The following is a 16,958-nucleotide window of genomic DNA, read 5'->3' on the forward strand; positions in this document are numbered from 1 at the left end:
ACACCTCCCTGAAGTCTTGTTTCTTCCTCTTCGTCCTTCTCTTCGATCCGCTCGACTTCCGAGATCCTCCCCTTGGTCACTTGGTGGCATCGGAATCAAATCTTGTTTCTTCCTCTTCATCCTCTCTTCTCATGTGGTTGGTGTTGTCCTTTTGACACTTGGAATAGAGATGCCCTTTCTTTGTATTTCTAATAGTCCCTAGCTATATGCCATGGCTTCCTACATTCACAGCACTTTCTTAGGAATGGATGTAAGACATTAAGAAGTGGTTTGGAAGATGGGATGTGCCTCTGCTAGACTCCAATGCGTAGGACATTCGATAGTTAGAACTCCTACGCACGCGTGCACACACACATACGCATCCATAAATGCATGCTTACGTGTATAGATCTATATTTGGAACACATTTGCATACATGCATGTCCTTAAGTGCTTAAAAGTTATAGAAGGACCACTACAGTTACAATCTACAGCGTTTGTGATACCCACCCAAATAGGATTGACTTGTGGTACCCAAAATGGGAGTGACATTGTCTTTACACCAAGAGTCCAATTTGTTGACGTGTGTCCTATATTGCTTATAGGAGTATCAATGCCAATGCTCTCGACAAGACATATTTGCTGGTTTTTAGAGCCGAGAAGATTTCATGCTTGTCAAAATCAGCCATATGGTCCCTTTTTCTTTTCTGGTTTCAGTGGATTTATCACAATAAGTTTTGGATAAATTCTCACAATAATTCCCACATTGTGACTTACCTCAACATCATGAGCTTCTGCTCGAGAGGCATCGCATACCTAGCTAGGTACGATCTGGGGCAGGGGACATGTGGGGGGGGCCGGTGGTCCCCTGCCCTCAATCGTCTCCCTAGCTAAGTATGCAGTGCCTCTCGAGCGGAAGTTCATGATGTTATGCATAGTATGAAAAACACTGAAAAAGAGTCTGCTTTCCTACATGAGAAAATTTCTAAATCTTCTTGTGTATATGTGGTTCTCATTTGCGTGGTGTAAAATTTCCAAGGTCTTTTCCGTCATCTCAGTCTTTTCAACCTCACATACACACTCATTAAAATTATTAAAACAATGACTTTTGTAGCTCTTTATTTGAGTTTCAACTTCTACAGTGCAATTGATTTCCCAAAAGTATATATTTATTATTATTGGATGCCTTCACTTCACAACACGTAATCCTTTCCTAGGATGACATGTATCCCCTTTACCTTTAGAAGTAACTTTTATGCTTAGCAACTAGTATTCGGAAAAACCTTTATCCTAACATACATAAATTCCTTTAAGCCACTTCTTAAGCAAAAATTTTGCAAATTAAATTATATTTTTAGCTAAATCTACACTAGTTTCTTGCAAAATCCAAGCGGAATTTTTCCTTTTTGCTCTCCTCTCTTCCGGTAATTGTAAAATTTTAAGTAGCTCCACGTTAAGCTCAGATACACTTTTCCCGAACATTGTTAGCAACCACTACATGGGCTATGCACATTCCACACTTTCAAAAGTGACCATTGGCAGTTTTGTAAACCTGAGTTCTCAGCTAACTTTGGTAACCGCACCCACTCCATCGGGTAATACGTGTATTTTTTTGGTTCTCTCTTAATACATTTCTTGCACACTTAAGTTAAAAAAATACATCTCAATTTTACTCCAAAATTCAAAGGCTACTTAACATCACCTTTACAGCACGTCTATGGCTACATTTAAGGCACAACCAAAGGTACCATGACAATGAGACAATAAAAAATAAGAGACATTTGTAGAACATAGCTAGTGGCACTATTTCCATGCAAAATATATTTATCTAAATCCTAACTATGCAAGCTAACTATTAAAATGCAGCAAGAATAACTTACAATTTTGTAAAAGAATCTTTCATTGAGCCTAGAGTGTAGGAATCATGTGGGCCTTCCCTAGACCAATTCGAAAATTTCTATAAGGTTTGGTCAACGATAGTGATCAAAGCTAGCCTAGAGGACTAATGGTCTATCCCGCTCCGTTGCCTTCCATAGCAATACGAAAACTTCATGCTCTCACTCAGATTGATGCAATGTTTAGGAAAAACATTCTCCCAAACATACAAAAGTTCTTTTCTTCAATTTGCCAAGGGGAAATTCTTGAAAATTAGGTTAGTTTTCAATTTTATACACTATATTTCTTTATTTTGGGGCGGAATTTCTCCATTTGCGCTTGCCCTCAACCGGCATTTTTGAAATAAAGAAAAGCACAATATGAAGATGAGACACATTTTTCACAAACACTAGTTTGAAGCCATTTGCCAATGATTTTATACACTAATATTGATTTTATATACTAATATTGTGGCAAACGTTCATTTTTGGACTACCCAGGTAGTCCTTAGTAAAAGGTTGGATTTTAGGTGCATATATGTACCATTGGATAGAGCTTGCGGATTAGTGCCACATGGAAAGCTAATGATAGGAAATTTTTTTCTAAAAATTATTTCGTTCAGGCCCTTGTGTGAGAGAGTGTTGACATTTGTGTACCTCTATCTTTAAAGAGGGGCATTGAGTATTGTGTCAAAACATTATTTTTTATGTTTTTGGAACATATTGTAATTTAAATAGTTCATTGTTACACTTTTATTGAAAAAACATGTTATTTTATTGTGATACCACATGTTTAAAAATACTAGTCACTTTCTATTTCTCTCTCTCACAAAGAAGCGTTTTATTATGAGATTGTTTTCAATAGCTTTATGTAGGCCATAGTGAATTTTCACCTTGTTTCTATTATTGTCTAGGATTGAGAGTTAAAATGTAGCCATGGGGGTTTTGGCCCACGGATTTGTTCTTTAGCCAGTGTTTCTCCGCGTGTGTGCATAACGAATGCCAATTCAAGAGATGGAATTCCACATTGGAAGCATGGAAACGTGGCATACAACCCAAACGCACTCCACATTTGGCATACATGTCGAATCAAAGGTCTATCAAGCACAATATTTTTTTCCAAAAGCCTCTAACCATTAATTTCATCACCTTTCTTTTTTGGCTCATGTTAACTTCTTACATTATGCCACGTATTGTTAAAGCGTAAGCATGTGATTGCATTCTTATCCCTGCAACTGATGGAAAACATCCTAGAGCTCCCTAGCATTGCCCACATTGGTTATACCTTGCAACAAGTGCACCACCAAGAGAACATCCTTGACATGAAGCTTATCAATAGTGGTTTATGTTTTTAAAAGTATACTGCATTGTCAAGCATGGCGTTGTCTCTCAACATCGGTTGCAACACGAGTACAGAGGATGGAGGATGAGGCTCGGTAGATTGGGAAGGTGAAGTTGGCTTCAAGGAGTGGTGCATTGCTTGGATGTTGTCTCTTAGATTGCACTCATGCCACCATGGGAAGAGCATCATGGACTCCTCACAAGAGCTCAAAGGGTAGTGCTAGGTCTGTGATATAGCTCTGACCCCAAAGCCCCATAAGCCAGCTACTGGCAATACATTAGCTACCTTCTCTCCAGCCCATAGATAGATGATGCCCTCCAAGAGACTCTGGAAGTCATATAACAACTTCGTTCAAAATCAATCTCATGCTTAAATTCACAATGTAGCTCTCTTCGATTCCTCCTGTGTCAATATAGAAAACTAGGGAAAGGCAGAATCTCAATGCTTACTTTTGAGGCTTTCCGCAAACGATTCCTGTTTCTCACTTAAGAGGGAAAGGCCAACGATGACCTCTGCTAACACACTGTCACAACAAGCGATGTTTGCTTCCAGCTTTGTGCAGAGATTCGAAACGAGTATCCAGTCAATTGTGTCCTTACAGTCTACACATATCATTGTTCCATGAACACATCTATACATTCATTTTTGCTAAAACTCTGGTGCTATATATATTGATGTGCCATGCTATGCGCACACAGAAAAGCAGGTACCCAACGAAAAGACGCTCGTATGCATTCTGCAAGATAAATTAGTAGCAAAATGTTGTAATATGAGTAGCTCAATATGTTACCACTGTGCATCAACCGTCCGGCCCCGAACAGGACTGCAATAACAGCCTCAATCAACAACTTATTGATCTACTAGTAAAATATGAGTAGCTCACCATGTTGCGACTGTGCATCAACTGTCCGGACCCAATAGGACCACAAGAACAGCCTCAGTGAATATTCAACAAAGGAACCCAATGAAATTCCTAGCACGCAGCATGCATTAACCTCATCAGTGACATTCATGAAAGTTCTGCAGTTTTCTTGCATATATAGAAGTTTCACAAACAGAAAACAAGCTCTAATGTTGCCAACCATACGCACCATCGTAGCAACCCCAAAATACAACAACTGTCTCGCACCAATCACCTGGATGCAACTCTCAGATTAACACACCCTCAGGATTCCCTCAACATACACAGCTGGTATAGCTGAGTCTCACTTGAGCTCAAGCCATGCATACTCATGTATCTATGCATGTGTGTGTGTGCCACATTACAAACGAGTTCACCCAGGTAAACTTAACGACAAAATGGTGGTTGGGATATTAGTAAACATTGCTTTGTAAAACCGGGGGGTTACAGAAAATCTGCAATCTCATACATGGAAGTAGCAGTTCAAAAACAGAAGTGAAGGGAATGTCACAGGAATGACTTCCCAAAGACAAAATCGACTGTTTGTAAGGAAACCCAGGTGCACGTAATTTACTCACGTTGAAATTGCTAGAGGACTCACAATCTTAGCTTCGCACGTTTAAGCTTCTTGCCTCCCCCAAACTTGCCTCCTCCATCACAGGCAGGGCAACAATCACTGTTTTTTCTGGTTGGCAATACATCATACACAAGAAGCCGGAAACAACCATTGTTTCTGGAAAATGAAAGCGCTTTTGCACTCTATCCTCTTGCTTGAAAAAAGAGTAGCTTCAATAACTATCCAAAAATGTGCTCTGAAAATCTGGCATCACATCTCTTGTGAACGTTGGATGATGAAGCAGGGAGTCATTTTTTTATTCAGTAGCTTCCCACCTCAAAGACAATCAAACTTCAGTACTCTTCTTCGAGATTATTTTCTTTTCCCCTTACCCTTGCTCTTGTGAAATTTTTGCTTCCCCTTAGAGGATTTGAAACTCCGTGACTCCTTAAGTGAATGTTTTAATCCAAGAGCCTCTGATGCAGACAGGCCTTTCATTTTGTTGGTAACTTTCACAACACTTGCAAGGCCCTTCCGAGCCACTGCTTTCTTTCCTTCTCTCCTATTGAGCATCTTTGGATCAAGGGGCCAATAGGCATAAGGATCGAGTTTTCCTTGCCGCTTCACATCGCCCCTTCCGGCTCCCTTCTTGTTAGAATACTCCTGTCCAGTGTAAGCCCAGCCAGTCTCTGTCTTCCTCTTCTTGGTTGCATGTGCCTTGGGCTTCAATTTGTTCGCACTTTTCCCACTTTTAGTACTGCGCATATCAACGTCTTGATCCTTAGAATCCTTGGTCCTCTCTTTGAAATCAGTAGACTCGTCTGGTACTATCAACCGGCCATCAGGATCGACTTCAAGATCGTCGCTATCGTAGTTCTTCCTCTTGAGCTTGTTGTTCGACAAGACAGACCGAGTTTTTTGCATGTCTAAGAGATCCAATGGTTCAGTTTCACCGTCCCACTCATCCTCAGGGAGCATCTTAGTTGCTTTACGTAGCCTTCGATTTGACCTACATGAAGAGAAAATGCAGCATAGGTCACACCAACGCTTTTCACCCAAAAATTAAGCAAGATGACACCTGGACAAAACCCACCTTGTGGTGGTAGCCCGTGATTTCCAAGCAGATGCAATAGTGAGCTGATCGGTATTGTTGTCATCGCTTCCTACTCCATCGTCATCATCAGAAAAAAACTGTGTTTGCTGCCACCTACTTTGCCTGGTATATCAATTTCCATTATTACTCACTTCTTCCTTACATAATTGCCCACATAAATATAAAGACCAAATGCATCATAGCTGCAAATTTAATTAGCATGTGAACAAACTACTAAATTATTCATGATCGCGAGTCACTCTTATCACCAATCATGAATGCCATAACAGAGAAATACAAACCTCCCTGTGGTTGTATGTGATTTAACGGATTTGCTATCATCGCCCTCTGTTTTCTCCTTCCGGTCCCTCATCTACGACAACATAATGCAGTCATCAGTAGCCAAAATTTCACCATGTTCAAAAAAGGTTCAAAACTACCAAAACTACTCAGAAGCAGTACAAAGCAGAATACAAGATGTTCACCTTCCTGATATGATTGAGAAGCTTCACATGTTGCTCAGGTGTAACTGCTGAAACAGCTTGCAAGCCACACTTCCTTACCAGCATTTCAAATAAGACCCGTATCTGTTGACCAGTAAAGTTCACATGCAGAAGAAAACAAGCTTCCCTTTTCAAGCCACCTTTACATATTCTTCTGAACAAAATCATTTAAGGGCTCATTCAATCAAGAAATGTACCTTAGCCTTGAAGTGATTTTTGGAGTCATCAGACCAAAGCAGTAAACCCTCCACTATGCTTTTGAGGTGCTGTTGTAAATGCTCTACTGGCTGTCGTGCAACCACCACTTTGAGAAAACCTAGCACAGACTGGGAAACAATGGAGATCTCAGCATAATACAGGAATTATTTGTACAGGAAAACAAAAATCCACTCGCTAAAATGTACACGTTAAACACCATTTTCTTTTCAATAAACATTTTTAGACATTGACACAAACCATGTCAGACAAACTGTCAAACGGTAACAATAAGCATATACATTCGTAAGGTCAGAAAAGTCTGAACTTACAAATCGCAAAAGATGGGCCCACAAGACAATAGATAAAGAAGAAACTATCATAGAGGCTAAAACACTTAACACAAAACACAAAAGCAAGGCAAAAAAGACAACGCATAAAGAAGAGAATCACCTTATTTGTTTCTAAAATGAAAAAAGATAAAAACAAGCCACATTCACTTGCAAATGTTTTTAAAAAAGGGTTAGGCAAAATAAATGAAAGAAGCTTACTTGACTGGAACTTTGAAACAAGTACATCACAAAAAGGATAAGACAACAAAAAGACTTAATCCTTCATCTACTACGTACTGACCTACAAGAGACAAACATAACCTAAAATAATGTTGAAAACTTGAGAACATGCGACCTTAACCTCCTTGCCTGTCCAAACAGGAATGGAAAAGATCATCTTTATGATGCATAGCCTGGAAAAAGGCTAGGACATCCATACTCATGTTAAGTGCCCAAGTGTCAGGAGGTGTATTTTTCCTATTGCCTTTTAAATATGTACTACATATTTTTATTTATTTTGTCTTACTTGTTTTCCCCGAAACCCTTGAAAAGGTGCAAGTGGACATTGCATGGCGAATGTGAAACGGCTGCGGCCGAAGAGGTTTATCACATCGGGAATCTAGGTCGGTCAGTCTTGGACTGGTCGGGCCAATTAGCACTAAATTCTAATGAATATGGAAGCCTGTGTGCACTAAACGGAATTTGGGCCACTCGGCCAGTCACTTATGACTTTATAAGTTGATGGGAATTTAAACTAAAGGGGTAAAATGGACACATGGTAGTAGGAGAGCAACCTGCAAGTCAAAACACACACTCCAAACTCTCATCCCAAGAGGGGGCGCGCAAAAATGAGAGTGGATCAGTCAGTGTGTGCATTTACAATGTATGTGTGAGTAGTGGGTGCAGGTTCACAACTTTAATGGAAAGCTTGCCTTCTCCTTTGTCTCATGTAGCGCAATGATTTGCTCTCATGCATTTCTCTCCCCCCTTTGCACATATTGTAATGCCCCACTAGTTGGGCTACTCACATGATCATGTACAGTCTTGAGGGTTTTATGCGCGTTCGCCAAGGCAAGAGCCTTCTGAACAAGTACCGGATTAGCTAATTGCTAATCGCCCACAGGTACACAAAGTTCCATCACGATTAGCAAAAGATTACAAATTTGGAGAGTTTTCTTGAGTGAAAACTCGTCCAAATCACAGGGGGTGTCCCATTGCGTGCGGGAGCCCTTGGGACACGCGTAAATGTGTTCACTCCGCTAAAAACGTTCCAAAACAAAGAATTACAGCCTGCTGTGTTTTCCTGCAGGTTTAGGTTTCGCACCTAAACTACAAGAGAACATCAGGGGAGCCTCAAGAAGGCCTTGGCATGCTTAGACTTTGGACACCTGGCAGTGACAAAACAGGGAATTACAGGGCGCTGAAATTCTGTTACAGCTTACCAGAAAGCTTAAAAATTGCGAGGGAATCCATGCTAGACATGTGCTTTTGATCTACATGGGTTTTGGCGTCGTTATGCTGCCGAAATTGGATCAGAAATCTGCAATTTCAGCCCTTGCCAGGCTTGGATAGCTTTGTGAGACTTTAATCTACGTGTACGGATCGTTTGTTCTTTTTCGAATAAAGAAATACCAAAAGGGGCGCCAGTCTTTGGGGCCTACAGGGTGTCGGGCTTCGTGTGCACGGTGACATTCTAGTCGTTGGACGCCTCTCTGCTCTCTTTTCTTCTCAATGCTCTGTGTAAAGTTAACAGGTAATTGAATTAGTACCGCCCTCTACTGTGTAGCGGCCGGTTACATGGTTTCATTGCCAGGATTTGAACCCGGGTCGCCTAGGTGAAAGCCAAGTATCCTAACCGGACTAGACGACAATGGAGACACAATATGCTAAAGATTCCGATTTTGCAAGGATCTATGATCAGCTTGTTGATGGGCAACATCATGAACACTATATGCTTAAGAATAACTTTCTCATGATGCATGGAAAGTTGTGCTAATAAACGGTTACGGCCAAAGGTTTTGATGGAAAGTCATGCTCCACCGTATGTTGGGCATCATGGAATTGATGCGATAGTGAAAGGGGCATTCTTCTATTGGCCAGCTTTACGTCAAGATGTTGACACATTTGTAAGATCATGCCTAGTATGTCAAAAAGTCAAATTTGACAGGCAAAAGCAATTGAGATTGTTGCAACCATTGCCAATTCCTGATAGGCCATGGGAAAGCATAGTGATGGACTTTATCTTTGATCTTCCAAGAACGCAAACAAGCAATGATGGGATTTGGTCTATCATTTTTAGGTTCGGTAAGCAGCCCATTTCATTCCTGTTATAAAGAAGGTAAACCCAGAACACATGGTGAAGATATTCATGAGCAATATCTTTAAGTATCATGGGATGCCTCAATCAATTGTCAATGACAGGGATCCACGTATGACGAGTCTTTTCTAGAAGGCAATGTTTGAGAACATGGGCACTACGCTCAAGTTCTCATCTTTGTTTCATCCACAAACTGATGGACAATCAGAAGAGGCAAATTCTGTTGTCCTAGATCTACTCAAATGTTATGTGTTAAAGCACAAGGAAACTTGGGAACACCATATCCCATTGGTTGAATATGCTTGCAATAACACTGCGCATACATCAACAGGCCAGGCACCATTTGAATAGTGGAAGGAGGGAAGAAAGTCCCACCTATTTTGCAAATTAAGGACAAGATAATTGAGGCAGACAAGTATGTGCAAGACATGGATGAAACATAAAGGAAAAAAAGATTGCTCTTGAGAAGACACACGCTAAGCAAAAGAGAGCTATTGATCGTCATCGTTGTGAGCTTGTATTTCACTTAGTGACAACTTTCTAATCATGAATCAACTCTTATGGGGAAACAAGTAAAAATGAAAAAAAAAGGGTAAAAATATGATGTATATATTTAAAGAAGGCAACGGGAAAAATGCACCTCTTGGTGACACACCCCACCCTTGAAATACTGCAAGCGACCTCCCTTGCATACCAATAATACATGTTCATATCTGCTGATATGACATGTATTCTATGATGGGAATCAAGGATATAAATGCTTCCGGAAATGTAGCGTTGGACGATTAGACAATCCCACCAACCTGTTTACCACACATATATCAAGCATAGAAGTCTTCTGGTGTACTCTCAAGCACAAACTTCACTAGCGAAATTCTGTATGGAGAGAGTAGATAACTACTCCTTTGAGCATCATGAACCATGCTCTCACCTGGCTCCAAAGAGCTACATCAAGTCATTGTGGGTTCCATCTGAAAGGCTTCAAGATATAGTTGCAATAGCTCAGGTGAATCAACCAATTCAAACTCTTCCATCCATTTAGCATCCAAAGATGGATAGTTTTTGAACTTCACCAAATAGTGTCTTGCAACCTTTCCTCTGACCTTCCTTTCCTTATCTGCCAATATTTGTTCAAGAACAAGAATCTCATCCAACTCTTCCACTTCGGGTTGTTCCTCATCAAGTATATTCTATGGTACATCACCAACAAAGGGCCTTAGAAGGCTGACATAAAAAGCAATATGTATTTTTCAGCCTTCCGGTAGCTTCAACCCTGTAAGCTACATCACTAATCTTTTCTAAGAGAGAGGGTTGACACGGCATGGAGGAGTTCAAAGCCAAGACACACTGGCCCCAAAGATTGGCGCCCTTTCCATATTTCTTTATTATTTCACTTCCCAAAGTACAACTCCGAGGGTCCAACTCTCTCCGAGACTCTACGTCCAGATGCTCCCTGAGAAGCGGCCCTCTTGGCGCTTATAAACTTACAAAGAATGCTCTAAAGCAAAGCCCCAAAAGCATTTATCCCCAAAAGCTATGGTTCCAAAAGCCTTGCGTAAAAACTGCTAATCTCAGCAGCGCAAATCGCGAAAATCCGCAGAGCAATGCCACATGGCAGCCAGCCAACACGTTTTACAGAAATCAACCCTAAATGTCAAGCTTTTGAGACTTTTGGGTTAGGCTCCTCGCCGGTGCTCCATAAGTTGGGTAGGGTTAGGTTTTTATTAAAACCCTAACCCCTTCTATTTAGGCCCCTCGGCCACACTTTCTGCATTCAGTTCTTCAAGTTATATTTCCTCTTGTCCACTCGACCATTTCTCTTCAAGTTGGGCACGCCACGTCATCACTTTGTGACATTCCCCTCTCTTGAAAGAATTGTAATGGCCCTCGATTACACTTGCAAAACAGCCAAAGCACAGAAACTTTCTTCAATAGACACTGACTCTATGTACCCATGCACCACACTCCACTAATCTAGCACTTCTACAAAGGCATCAGTCATTGATCGATCACATTTCTATCAAGGTTCTCAGATACTTCCCATCCAAACCGGCCTCAAAGATAGCGAGGTTGCCTGCAGTTGCAACATTTTTCTCTCATTGACTCCATGAGGATCATCTCATGGAATGTGCAGGGATTAGGAGGGCCCCAATTTCAACGTCAGAGGGGTCAGCTACGGCTTCAGCGATGCCTTGTGAGAGGTGAGATTGATATTCTTATGCTACAGGAGCATCATCTGTGTAAGAGCCGCATTAGACAGTGTGGTCAGATTTTTCATGGTCGCTATGAGACGTTTTGGTCGGCTGCATTTGGACCTGGAGGCATCAAAGAAGGGTATGTATGACTATTGCAGATTCTTTGCAGCAGGCCATTGTGGCAGAGGTATTATTATACCAAGCAGAGCTCAGTAGATTACTATGTAGGTTCAAGGTTGCCTCATGGGTTTCTTTAACATTTATGCGCCCAATGTGGCAAGTTCACAGGCAAGGTTTTGGTCTCAGGTTGTGGAGTCTTTGCCACATGCAGAGCACTGGTGTGTTGGGGGGGCACTTCAACATGTTGGAGGACCCCTCTAATTGGATTGGAGGTGGCCATGTCACGGTGCACGGGGGTGAGCTAGCAGCTTGGGAGCGGTTTTGTATGACTATGAGGATTTCTGATGTTTGGCAACACTCAGGTTTTCTGAGACCCCCTGACAACTTGGTTTTCTCTCGTTCTGATCGCAGAGTTGGAGGAGTGAATCTATCTAGGATAGATCGCTACTACGCTAGTGACTGCATTTGTGACATCTTGGCTGGGAAATCCTTTTCGGACCATGCACCAGTGATCCTCACAATGACAGATAGATAGAGAAGGGGCAACACAATGCTACGCATCCCTGAGAGGATCTTGTTGGACTCTGAGCTCAGAGAGCAAGTGGTGACTCTTTGGACAGAGGACTTAGACACACAAGACTCTCCTGCTGACAAAGTGGCCTCTGGACTTGCTCAGCTTAGTCAGTTCTTTCTTCAGGAGTCTACGGCTTGCTTGGCTACGGCGAGAGAGGAAGAGCAGCGTCTTCAATGGGGTTGCTTCCCTGCAGAGGATGCAAAAGCAACACCCAAACAGTCCTTGATGGGAGGAACAGTTGCAACAGGCTCGCCAGGAGCTTGCCAACACAAAGGAGAGGGGTCGTGAGTTTGCTTTCCATAGACATGCATCTCAATGGACCCAAGTGGGTGACAGTGTGACGGGGGAGTTCTTTGAGACAGTGGGACCCGGCATTCACACGCCAGTGTCAGCCAGTTGAGGAGGCCTGACGGGTCAATTTCTTTAGAGCCAGAGGACATGCGTGCAACTGCTACTAACTTTTGCCGTGATCCACTGTCAGCAGAGCCTCAATCAGAGCATCAAGATGCATGAAGAGAGCAGGTTTGGGCACAGATGCCTTGTCTTGTGACTGAGAAGATGAGCCAAAGGCTTGAGCTACCTCTTCAGCTAGAGGAGCTCCACGTGGCCCTCAGATGACTTCCCCGTGGTAGTTGTCCATGTGAGGATGGTTTGACTCCCAGTTTTCTCTTAGTATATTGGGACTTGCTTGGCTCAGACCTTTGCAACGCTTTTCAGTTCATCTTACCCACAGGAGAGATGGCTAACAACATGAGGGAGGGCTTGATTTCATAGTTACCCGGAATGCGGAACGGGAACGGCGACGGGATCCCCGCGGAACGGGGGAACGGCTAGGGGTCCGGAACAGGAACGGCGCGGAACGGGAGGTTAAAAAACACCCAAATAGTGCATTTTTTAGCTCCTTGTGTTTAAATACAAGGAGTATTAGAGTGCTTTGACTCTAATACTCACAAAAAACTCGTTTTGAAGACCATTCAACCTTGCTATGACTAGATGAAGATGAAAGAGGGAGAGACTCGAGAGAGTGAGAGGGAGAGGGAGAGATTTGAGAGAGTGGGAGGGAGAGGAAGAGAGCTTGAAGGCTTGAAGCCTTGAGCCTTGAGAGAGTGAGTCTTGAGAGGGAGAGATCTTGAGAGTGTGAGAGGGAGAGAGCTTGACCCTTGAGGATTAGCTTGTGGAGAGAAAGGGGGAGGGGGGTGCATTTTATGAGTCCTTGAGGCCTTGCACACTTCAAGAAGAAGCCCAAACATTTACTTCAATTTTTCCAATTTTTGCCAAATTTGTTTGTAGCCGTTGGCCGTTCCAGGGGCATTCCGGAACATTCCGGGGGCGAATGTTCCGGAACGGACATTCCGGTTTGCACTGGCCACCTGGAATGTCAGACATTCCGGGACGTTTCGGAACGTTCGGGAAGGGAACTGCCCCCCGGAACGCCAGAACGGGGGCTAGGGGGCGTTCCCCGGTAACTCTGCTTGATTTACCTCATTCCCAAGGAGGGTGGCTCCTTGAATGAGATTCGGCGATGGCGGCCCATCACCATCCTTAACTCAACCCATGAAATTATTGCCAAGGCTTAGAGTTTGAGGATTCAGCCACTTTTAGAGAGCATTATACATGGGACCCAAACAGGTTTTGTCAAGGAGCGCAGTATCCTTGACAACAGCTTTACTTTTGGGCGCGCCTCCGTGGAGAGGATTCTGGTGATACTCCTCATCAATTTTGAGAAGGCCTACGATAGAGTTGACTGGGATTTTTAAGAGGACACTCTTCGTAGGATGAGCTTCTCAGATGCCTGGACTAGAGGTGTGTCAGCTCTTTACAGACGTGCACATAGTCAATTGCTTCTGGTAGGAGGTAGAGGAGATCGTTTCATGCTCACACGTTCGGTCAGACAGGGCTGCCCTCTTGCCCCCTTCCTCTTTCTGTTCTATGTTGAGGCGATGAGCAGATTTTTGGTTTCACAGCAGGTTGGTTTACGTGGCTTAGCGCTCCCTATTCGGGCGAGGAGCTACTAGATACTGAGTTTGCAACCGACTCACCTTTGTACTTGAAGGGTCAGGAGGCCAACCTACACAGGTGTGAGCATGCTCTTGAGACCTTTTGTTGTGAATCAGGTGCACTGATCAACTGGAGGAAGACAGTGCCTTTCTCGGTTGGCATTGTTCCTATGCCTGATTGGCTGCCAGGTGAGGGTTTCAGATGGATCCCCCCAGGGACTACAGTTAGGTACTTGGGTTGTCAGGTTGGCTTGGACTTGTCTCCTGAGCAACAGATTGCTCCTCTCCTCCTATCCATCAGGAGGAAGCTGTTACATTGGAGCTCGACACGACTTTCTTTGGCAGGCAGAGTTGTAGTCACCAACCAGGTGTTGTTGGCTACTATGTGATACATTACATCTTGTTGGATCTTTTCGAGCTCCTGCATCAGCCAAGTAGAGAGGCTGATCAGGAACTTCCTTTGGTCAGGGCGCGATACTCAAGGAGCCCGAACCAAAGTGACCTAGCAGGTCATCACTCTTCCGTGTTCTCAAGGGGGTTGGGGATCATGAACCTAGCATAGCAGAGCAGAGCCCTTCTTGAAAAGTTTGTTGTCAGAGGACTGCTTCCAAGGGAGGAGCCCTCAAAGGAGAGTTTGCTTCAGCGGCTTAGAGCTAGAGTGCCTCAGGGAGGCCCTTAGAGACCTTCCACCAAATGGATTTTCACAGAGATGCGAAGAGTTGGCCTGAGCAGGAGACTAGAGGACCGTTTTGTTGTGAGCCAGCTTTACTCCTAGGAGCAGTTGCGGAGAGGCCTGGAGCAGCACCAGCCTACTAGCACGGAGGAGCGCTTGAGACAGCCCCTTGTTTGGAACCCCATGGTCAGCACTCAGACACGCCACTTGGTTGGTAGTAGGCCTCATGTTTCTTGGGGTTCCATGGTAGAGGGTCCAGCACGCACTTTAGGTGACTGGCTACAATTCTCAGGTTTGCCAAAGGAGCTTCAAAGCATCCAGCTACAATGCATGAGAGGGGTGCAGAGCATGTGTCGGGACATAACAGAGGCACTACCAGCTCAATGGCTTACACCTCTCGAGTCAGTAGCGCCCAGATGGATGGGGGCCTTCATGCGACTGGAGGTCCTCATCGCAGTTCGGGCTTGCTTAAAGACTGTACCCTACATGTTTTTCGAGCTACAGGGCGAAGGTCGATTACACACAGTCTCAATAAAGGCCCCACAGGTTGCAGAGTCAAAGGATCCGAGTTGTGGCCATCTGTGGGAGGACTTGTGTCATAGATCCTGACCCAGCAACTCTTAAGACAGGCCACTGGAGGCTGTGGACTTGGGAAAGTTGTCCACTAGCACGTGTAGTAGGATCCTCGAGAGTGGGTTTGGAGAGACCCTTTCTCCTCAGCCAACCATCCACGTGTCCCTTTCTTTCAGTACACGGTTCGACTAGGACGTCACATACTGGCAACACCGAGAGAGGCTCGTCTTGATGCAACACCTCATTGGGAGGAGGAGGGTCTCACAGCTGAGTTCTTGACAGCTTTTTGGGCGAGGTTGTGGGACGCCAGATAGCCCCGGCGAGCCACGCTATTCCAGTGGTGGTTGGTTGCACATAGAGCTACAGCAGTGGGGAGCTGGCTTGTACATAGTGGCCTCTCAGCAGCATGTGCAGCTTGTGACCATCCTTTGGAGAGTCAGCGTCACTGTCTTTGGGACTGCCCTATGGCACTGCAGGTTTGGCTTCAGGTCCTTCGGCTGATGCTAGTTCTTTCCACTACATAGCAGTACACTTGGGGGGCAGCTGCTTGGTCCACTCGCACGGGCCCTGCACTAGAGTTTGAGCTACCCTCCACCACACTCCAACCTGCTACAGAGCTTACTCCACAGGAGTGGTGCAGTGAGAGAGAGGAGTGTTGGGAGCTCGTTTGTGGCCTAACACTCTGGTTCATCTGGCGGGCCCGCTGCTTCCGCATCTATGAGGCTCGCCTTGTGCCACCAGCAAAGACTTCGAGATTTTTGGCTAGAGCTGATCCGTACTCTCAGGAGACAGTTTGAGAGACTCCAAGGCAGCTCCGACCGCATGCGGGAGCGTAGAGAGGCGTTCCTTTGACTCTGGCACCCTCGGCCTTTCTTCACCATGGTCCATACTGTGCTCAGATGGCACTACCGTCCACCTGTGTGGCTTTTCCCTCCTCCCATCTCCTGATTAAGCCTCATGGTACATATGTTGTTTTTTCATTGGGAGAGTCTCCCCTTGTGATTGTTGTACCTCTCTAGTAGAGGTGATTGTGGCCATTAACTAATAGAAGGATCTCTTTCTTGGACAAAAAAAAATACACACATAAAAGAGCACATATCTTCACTTCAATCAAGGAAATTTCCAATTCATATGTACATATGTTCATAGTCATTCTGCGAAAGAATGTCAGCCTATCAATACCCCTAAAATCTCAAAGAGAAAGTTGTGACTTTATTCAATTTAGGCAATCTGTGACAAAGGAATGGACTCACTCCCGTCTTGACAGTCCCCATTGCACTAGATTCAACCTGTTAGTTAATAACTTTTGGCATAGACACTACTAATATTCCAAAAGCTTCAAGGTAGAGCTCTCGCAAAAGAGATTGGTCTTCTTGTCCATTTTCTCGTTGTAAGAAGAGGGCGATCTCTCCTCCCCTAAACTGCTTGATGACTTCCCATGCCTTCTAGACTTTTTCAAAAATCTGATTTTCTAGCTTTTTCTCCACTAAACGTTTCATCCACTTTCTTGGCCACATAGTCTCTAAGGATGGTGTCAGAATAGATCCCGCAAAGGTCGAAGCTATTAAGACATGGCCAGACTTGAAGACTGTGCATGATGTCAGACGCTTCTTGGGATTGTTTTCCCAATACAGAAGGTTTATCAAGAATTTTGCAAAGATAGCATCGCCTCTTCACGCTTTGCAAAAAAAGAGGTCACTTTCAGATGGACCCAAAAAGAGATTTCAGCTTTTA

At 43.9% G+C, this 16,958-nt stretch overlaps 1 protein-coding gene across 1 annotated transcript in view; it reads right to left on the reverse strand.

Moving 5' to 3' along the window:
* Positions 1-4,498: 4,498 nt before the first annotated feature.
* LOC147432847 (ARM repeat superfamily protein) overlaps positions 4,499-16,958 on the reverse strand; it is a 95,700-nt gene continuing 83,240 nt past the window's right edge. Inside the window, exons 15-19 of the mRNA XM_086492633.1 lie at positions 6,446-6,574; positions 6,231-6,332; positions 6,048-6,118; positions 5,746-5,868; positions 4,499-5,661 (exon numbers count right to left, since the gene is read on the reverse strand). Coding sequence (XP_086348759.1) covers positions 5,025-5,661; positions 5,746-5,868; positions 6,048-6,118; positions 6,231-6,332; positions 6,446-6,574 — 1,062 coding nt within the window. The 3' untranslated portion in view covers positions 4,499-5,024. The remainder of the gene's footprint in view (positions 5,662-5,745; positions 5,869-6,047; positions 6,119-6,230; positions 6,333-6,445; positions 6,575-16,958) is intronic.

Source organism: Adiantum capillus-veneris, chromosome 20 (genome assembly GCF_014529385.1).
Source record: "Adiantum capillus-veneris isolate H3 chromosome 20, ASM1452938v2, whole genome shotgun sequence".
NCBI classification, from domain to species: domain Eukaryota; kingdom Viridiplantae; phylum Streptophyta; class Polypodiopsida; order Polypodiales; family Pteridaceae; genus Adiantum; species Adiantum capillus-veneris.